This window comes from Triplophysa dalaica, chromosome 10, assembly GCF_015846415.1.
Source record: "Triplophysa dalaica isolate WHDGS20190420 chromosome 10, ASM1584641v1, whole genome shotgun sequence".
Lineage (NCBI taxonomy): Eukaryota > Metazoa > Chordata > Actinopteri > Cypriniformes > Nemacheilidae > Triplophysa > Triplophysa dalaica.
The window spans coordinates 20,429,981-20,437,812 of record NC_079551.1 but is presented as its reverse complement, the minus strand read 5'-3'; the positions used below and the strand labels follow the sequence as shown (position 1 = coordinate 20,437,812).

At 34.5% G+C, this 7,832-nt stretch overlaps 1 protein-coding gene across 1 annotated transcript; it reads right to left on the bottom strand.

Annotated features, from left to right (window-relative positions):
- Positions 1-1,269: 1,269 nt before the first annotated feature.
- Positions 1,270-7,631, bottom strand: nicn1 (nicolin 1). Its single transcript, XM_056759094.1, has 7 exons — positions 7,454-7,631; positions 6,586-6,718; positions 5,962-6,132; positions 4,330-4,443; positions 3,306-3,374; positions 1,607-1,711; positions 1,270-1,516 (listed from the first exon to the last, which is right to left on the bottom strand). Exons 2-7 carry the CDS (start codon positions 6,709-6,711, stop codon positions 1,475-1,477), a joined length of 627 nt encoding a protein of 208 aa, XP_056615072.1. The 5' UTR covers positions 6,712-6,718; positions 7,454-7,631; the 3' UTR covers positions 1,270-1,474.
- Between the last annotated feature and the right edge of the window lie 201 nt (positions 7,632-7,832).

The window sequence follows — 7,832 nt, the reverse complement described above, 5'->3', positions numbered from 1 at the left end:
TAATGTTGTGAAACGGGGCATGCATGAATTCCTTTATCCATTTTAACTAAACTTAAGGCAATGTTTTGTTTCCGTTAAACCTGTTGAAATACTGCCATCTATTGGACACTTTATAGGAGTTGTCAATTTGGCTGATGTATTTTGTTCTTATAATGAAACTCAATACAAATAATGTCAGGTGGATTCATTAACGTGTTTTATAGCTAATCTCGTTCTTTAATAACCTGCTCCACTTATTTTTAAAACATAATCATTAATAAGAACCAAGAAATAGCAAATAACATTATTGACCATCAGCTGTTTACCATGTAAACCATAAACAAATTTGTACAAAATGTGTAGTGTGTTTTGGGTCGGATTCCCATCAGGTTCCCATTAGCCAGAAAACATCCCAGCAATAAAAGCCATCACATTACCTGTAGAGGCCCACAGAGACCATTGTAGTTTCCATTAAAACTAATGCAATTCCCATTATATACAATAAATCCATTAGGATTTCTGTGATGGTTTCTGTGTTTTATAGCAGGAAACTCACTTGGATACATAATGACGCTCGTTCGCTTATTTAAAGTTGGTTTAAACTTTGTGATATTAGCAGCAAATGACTAAAGTCTGACATTGTGTGGACGAATCTTTTGGGGGCTCCATTTGCAGGCTAATGTTGCGGAGAGGATGATGTGCGCACATGCCAGAGGAGACAGATGGAGGCTCGACCATTGATTTCCAATGATTAGCATTAGGAAGCGGAGTCGCTCTTGATCACTGCCTGGCAACCGTGAACATGTCCATTGAGTTTTAATTAACTCAAAATGAGATGCATTTCATTAACATTTAAAAATAGACGTCAGGAGGTAGTCGAGTCTGAAAAGAGCGATTCAAAATTCCACCGTGAAATTAATCAACTGCGTTATATTTCGTGTGCCAGTGTGGAGAAGACAATTTCCCTAGACGGGAGTATTTATCTCGTGTCTTGGTTCCACATAATGACAACAACATTTATGATTAATAACAGTATTTTTATAGTTGCGTTTAGAAAAGATAATGAAAGGATCAATTAGAGACTAATGTTTACACATGGAAATATTTTATTGAAGAAGAGATACATAAGAACATTTACAGTATATATTCAGGATTGATGTACTTCTTCAAATTCAAATAAAATAAATTGAAATGAAATAAAATAAAATAAATTGAAATGAAATATACTATAATACAATATAATATACTATAAAATAATATAATATAAAATGAATTAAAATATAAAAGCCATTAGTTTAAGGAATTTTATTATGGTGCAAAGTACTCTCAAATGTTTTGATTTAAACAGAGAAGGTAAAAGAGATTTAGCAGCTTTGAGAGAAATTACGTACATTAAACTCTACAGGGACCCATACTGAATGAATCTATCAGGGCAGACAGCATATCGAGAAACAACATTAAATAAACTTTGACTTAACCTTCAAATTGTCTTTTCTTATGTAAATGACAATAATTTGACATCATAAGAGCCATCGACCTGAAATTGGAAAGGAAAAATGAAAAATGTGTTGATTCTGTACTAAATTTAGACGTGATGCTAAAGGTTGATAACATTAATTATACTCACGTCAAAACGTCCAATGGAAGCTGCGTTCTGGCTCGCCTGCATGATCTCGGTGAGCGCCCACATCTGCTGAATACTGGAGGAAACTGTTTCAGGGTCAGGAAGCCCCTGATAAGACAACCCAACGCATAAGAAAATACTAGTTACAACTTTTTCCTGTTAGAGGAATCAGCTCTTATTCACCCGTCCCTCAGTTCGAAGCAACCCTGTAGCATCTTTTTCTATATGAAACACACATTTGGACTGTGTGTGTGTAAAAATTAAATAAAGCACAATTTGAAATGAAATGCATACATAAACCTTATGCGATGCTTAGGCTATAATATGCCCTCATCAAGATAGATGATCTAAACCATTTTTGTTGTACATCATCTAAATTTTGGAATAGTATTTTTTTATTGATTATACATTTAGTTCTTTTGTTGAATTTATTTTGGGGATTAAATTCTTCAGCTGATAGCCAGTTAAAATCTTTTGGATTCTGCTGCAGATTCAGTTTTGAGCAGCAGATGGCAATAGAGCTCTGCTATAGAGAAATAAATGAACAGCCCCCATTTGCAATCCATGAGATTTACAGTGTTGTCTACTACAATGAAAAGAGTTGCCACATCAGGAAATATGTCCATTATCAAGGCATTTAAAGCTTTTATTCTTTGTGAGAAGAGTCCTATTGTTAAAGACTGAGGTTTTAATCAGTACATCACCAGCAGCAGTATGTCAACGTTACAAGAAGTAAACTTTAATGTAATCCTGACAAAGACTTGAAAGTTTAACGCCTTTATAATGCTTTAGGGAATGAAGCCTTTGTGTACTTGGAATACATAAAAATCTATCCTGCCAGTCAAAAGTTTGCACGCACTTGACTTGAATCTCTTTTTCCAACCCATTTGAATTGAAGGACTATGGTTAGATCTAGGTAGGTTTCTCTGAACCTACATGCATTTCAGGACAAAGAAACATTTACATTTCATCATTAATAATCATTTGTAAACTATTCCTTTAAATCTACATTTCTGTTCTATACTTCACAGGTGAAGTATTTGTAGAAGCTTGGAAATCCATTCAGGTCGCATTGATTTATGTTTGATGTATTCTACTATATATACTATATAGATACAAAACTAATTATGAATTGTAATTAGTTTCTGTGCTTTCAAGGTTGTACACTGTTTTAATAAACAATACGCTCATAAATAAAGCTATCGAGAAGAGCTGGAAACACTTTGAAACGGTCCATCAAACAAGCATCTTACATGTTCTAATGCAAATGACTGATTAATGAGAATTGGGACATTACAACAATGCACAGTGATTGAAAAACGACAACCCACAGGTTTCATACATTTCCATAATTATCATTTCAGTTTGTTATTTAGGCCACAGCTTTAACCTGTTTAATCACACATTTTTCCCAGACATGGAGATAGCCAAATGATGTGTCATTAGTAAACTTTTGAAATATCCATTATAAGAGTTGTATACATGAAACCCTATATGGTCACTATTGTGATCAATGGGATTTAAAGGGTTATTTAACACCTCAGAGCTGCAAACATGCATAGAAACTAGTCAGACGCTTGTGTTGGTAAATGACATGGTTTTGGCAGTCTTTAAAAAGCATTGTGTTATAACAAGTTATTCAATATTCATTGGATGATGTTGTATACATTATACAACACAATTTGAGATGCAGAATGCTTACGTTCAAATCGAGAGATGTCTCTACAGGCGTGAGAGTGGATAACCAGGCTGGAACGTCCCATTCTGTGTCCTGAGGAGACAAAAATAAAAGTTACAAAGCTGTATAGCGGATGTTAAGTGAGGAATCACTCAAGTGGTTGATAGAGAGATGTAAACTATAGTGTTTTAAGGACCTGAAACCGTTATTATTTGAGTGTATACTACAAAAACGCATGTTTGTAAAATTTTGTATAATTGATGACGTCTTGCTCATTTCTATGTTTCTTTACACAGTGACATCACCAACTACTGCCTAGCATGCATAATACATCGCTTGTAGTTTGTGTAAATAGGTGTCATTTTTCCAACATTTATATTTGTGCAAAACAAAAACTAACTTTTTCGTGTTGTGTAAATGTACCCTAAAACATTGTTTAAAATCAAACTGAAAACAAAAAAACATGACCAACATTAAACACTAAAAAACGGGATGAAAATAAATAAATAAGCAAGTCAAACACAAACAAAATTGAGATAAACACAAAACATCAAAATGGGGTAATTAATAAATAATAAACAAACAAAAACAATTAAAAAAACAGGATGAAAATAAAACAAAAATAATAAAGTCTAACACACAAACAAAAAAAGAGAAACACAAAACAAACAAATAAAATTAAAAATTATTAAACACAAATAAAAACAATAAAAACTGACAAAAAAACGATAAAGTATAGAATAAAGCATACATAATCAAACAGGAACAAAAAAACAAGATGAAAACACAAAAACAATGGAAAAAGATACACAAATTAATATCAGACAAAAAACTTAAAAGAACCTAAAAATAAAACCGTCATTGTTGTGCTGTGAATTCACAAAATGTTTTTTAATTACAGTATCATTTGAATAATCCTGTTTTTTTTATATGTAAGGAGTAAGTCATGTTTTATTATACTTAATAGGTTTTATCCAGTTATTGACAGACATGCATTTGCAATGCATTCATATCCGAGCAAAAATAACAAGAATTTTCAAACACGCACCTCTTTAACACATGGATAAATGTTAATCTCCTCAATGTTAAAATTAAGCCATTCTGAAGAGGGCTGTCGAAGGATGAGTCGAACTGTCATCACATTATCAGGTTTGGCCGACATCTGAAAACCCCAAAATACACAACAAAAGATTTCAGCAAGCCGTCACACAACTTGATAGAAAATCTTGGTCTTTTATGTAGCTTTCAAAGAAATGTAGTTACGCATGAATGTTAGACGGATAAACTAAAGACGTATATTTCTTAATTAACAATGGGAAAAGAAAAAGTGACAAACAAAGCGATAATTTCACAAGAGTCATCCAGAAATAACATTCATTGTTCATTCGTTGATCGTTTCCCTCGAAAACTGCCGGATTTGCAAAACTAAACTGCTCCAAACACTTGACTTCTTGAGTTTTGATGTTTGCGAAGTGTGTAAGCAAAACCCACATCAAAGTTTCTTTCTAATTCAGCTGTCAGTGGTGATCCCAGAGGGACGGTTTCTACGCATTTATTTCTCCGAGCTTGCTCATGTCAAAGATCTGCTCTGCAAAATGATTATTCATCACAAATGATTATTCCAAATCAAAACCTGACAACAAATATGAATAAACGCATTGTTATATAACAAGCATTACAGTTTTTTCAAAAGCTAAGCAAGCTGATGGATGGCGATATCTGTTTTTATGTGCCGTATTGAAAAAATGTATGGCTTTTTTTGTCAATTGAAGACAATGAGGTTTGGAGTTTGATGTTCAGAGCTCGATGTTTCCCGTCCTCATTAATTTTATTATATAAAAAAAGCGTCCAACACTCTTTATAAATTCACTTTCTGTGTTTCAAAGAGAAGTAGAAGTCAGAAGTCGTGTCCTTGTTTTTATAAAAACACGGAGGACAATGTCTTCAATATTTTTTTGCTTCTTAATAAAGACTTACTTATAATTGCAGTGTTTGTTGACATCAAAAACAGCTTATTCAGATTACAGCAGATGGGGTGAGAGCTCTGCGGCGTCCCCCGCGAGTTCGATGCAAATTTCGTTTGATGACACCAAGCGATCAGCGAGGAAACCGTAGTCCAATCATCTCTGGGTTCACTGAAGGACACAGGTTTAATATCTACGTGTCTTTGAAATGGAGCTAAAAAGAGTCCAGGGAGCCTGATCTTAATACAACTCACAGATCAAAGAACGGGACATCAGATCCCTGGAGAGCCATAAATGGGCCAAATGGATGTGATGACAAACATAATGTTTTCAGACAGCTGAGATTATGCTCGGATGGCTGAAAGATCGGTTCGTTTCTTTGCTTTAATTGAAAAATTGATGATATCCTGAAGACAAGTGCTGGTGTTGTCTCAAAGGAAATTATTGTACGAGATTGTCAACGTTTGTGAAATGATTTCTCTTGTCTGCTTATAGAGAGCAAATGTAGGTATACATTATCTTAAACTGTGCATTTATTAGGATGAAAGCACTGGTAAATGATGACCTTTGACCTATGTTTAACCTCAGAGGACATCTGAACTATTTTTATTATTTTGCTTTAAGTCCGTCTTGAAGCATGATAAACACACGGTTTTACATTTTCAGAATTGTAATTTCCTTTAAACAGATCTTTGTCATGGTTGACCTTGGCCTACCTGCTGTCTGTAGATGGAGAAATAGTCATGTGATCCAGCCTCTGCGTGCGGGTTGGCCATGAGGCAGTGATTTCTCAGACAGGTGACCCATTTAACAGATCCGTCCTCCCTCTGTTGAACACGGACAGTCAGATACGCCGTGTAGTAGTTCTTGAAAGAGATTTCCTGAATCTAGACACAAACACAGGGAAAATACAGGCGGGTTCAGCCGGAGGTGAAGGAGGGATTGGGGCAAACAATGCTGAAGGAAAGAAACGGTTTTCTTTTGAGTTAGGTTGTTAACAGCACTTTAAGAAACATTTAAAGACAGTATTGTCTAAAAAGGATGTGTTTTATGAAAGGCTGCTTTGTTTATATTCTGTATATTTATGTGAAATATATCTCATGCTCCAAAATGCAAGGAAATCTGTCATTTATCTATGGACAAACATTTGTTTAAGTGGACACACATTTGCGTATTTCAAAACTTCTTATTCATTTTACAAAAAAATATTTTATCTCAGACTTTCTATGGGATTTGACTCTATGGACCCTACGTTTGTTCATCGTATCAGTGCAGTAAGCTGTTAAAGTGTTACATGCAGTTTCAGAGATAAAGCTATCTGCTTTGTCAGAGATACTCACATTCACAGGTTCTGCAAGTGTGATGTCTGTTATATAGACGCCAGGACGTGATAAATCAGATACAGTGTCTCCGATCTGCAGAGCGACGGGTGTCTTTATAGTACAGCTAACTGGTTCCACACTCATGATGGACCTACAGTCAAAAATTAATAATGTGAAAAGCATTCAAATTCAGTGTGGGATGGCTGGTATCCAAAAAGGTAGATTGATCAAATATTGAAAAATGAAAATGATTAATTCTTTGTATTGTTTCAAACCAATTTGATCCAACATCATTGCATATTGCACAATTTCCATCTTTAATTTAACATCTTTATATAATTAACACACTTTTTCTTAAAGTCAGGCTTTTATAATTTCCAGGCATGACTTTAGTAAGATGTGTGTGTAGTGTCAGAAACAAGCAGATGCACAGTGGCACATTAACCAGGAGAGCCTGAACAAGACCCTTATAACACTACATTTACAGACAAATTTACACTAATTTTTTTGTAATTAAAAATAATTTCTAATTAAATAAACAATGTCTAATTATATGATATAACACGAATAATACATGTTTCAAAGAGAACAATCCAAAACTGTAATATGTTGCGTATCGTTGCGTTCTTGTGCTTTTATTATTTATATTTCTCAAAATGTATAAATAGCCCACTTGAGCATTTTGTAATAATTTACTATTTACAATACAATCTTATTTTCTTAAACAACACAAACATTATTTTAATAAATTCTAACAAAAGCCTGGTGAGATGTATAACATCATTTTTGAGCGTTCGCACGAGCGCATGAACCCCACAGATGCTGTCTATGTAGGTAGATCATTCGCTTTTGAAACGCAGCCAATGAGCGTCACTGCAGTACTTACTATATTCATCCGTGTGTCGTGCTCTCTGAGGTAAATTTAGCTCAGACGTGACCTTAAAAGTCGCTAAAGCGCTTTACAGCAGCAGCGCCAATGCAGTTATCAGTTGAAGAATGTAAAGCAGCTTCTTCACGGTTTAATTGCTGCAGGTCATGTTGACAGTTGCCGTGCAGCATGTCTCTTCCGGTCCGCTGTATGACGTGCGTCTCTTAAAGGGCCAGCGTCAGTCACAACTGTGTCTGTTAGTTTCTGCACGTCATGTTTCTAAAACTGTGATAATAATAATAACAATTATTAACGCATATTATACACTCAATATGCAAACAGTTTCCTTATTGGTAAGCTTTGTGTAATGAGAAACTGCTGTTTATTGAAATGAAGA

What these genes read in the sequence shown, in the direction of transcription:
- nicn1 (XM_056759094.1), bottom strand. Translation starts at nt 6,711, where the DNA reads ATGAGTGTGGAACCAGTTAGCTGTACTATAAAGACACCCGTCGCTCTG. An exon ending in TCTCCATCTACAGACAGCAG is followed by an intron (nt 4,444 to 5,961) that starts GTAGGCCAAGGT and finishes TGGGGTTTTCAG; the next exon opens with ATGTCGGCCAAACCTGATAA. An exon ending in TTTATCCATGTGTTAAAGAG is followed by an intron (nt 3,375 to 4,329) that starts GTGCGTGTTTGA and finishes TTGTCTCCTCAG; the next exon opens with GACACAGAATGGGACGTTCC.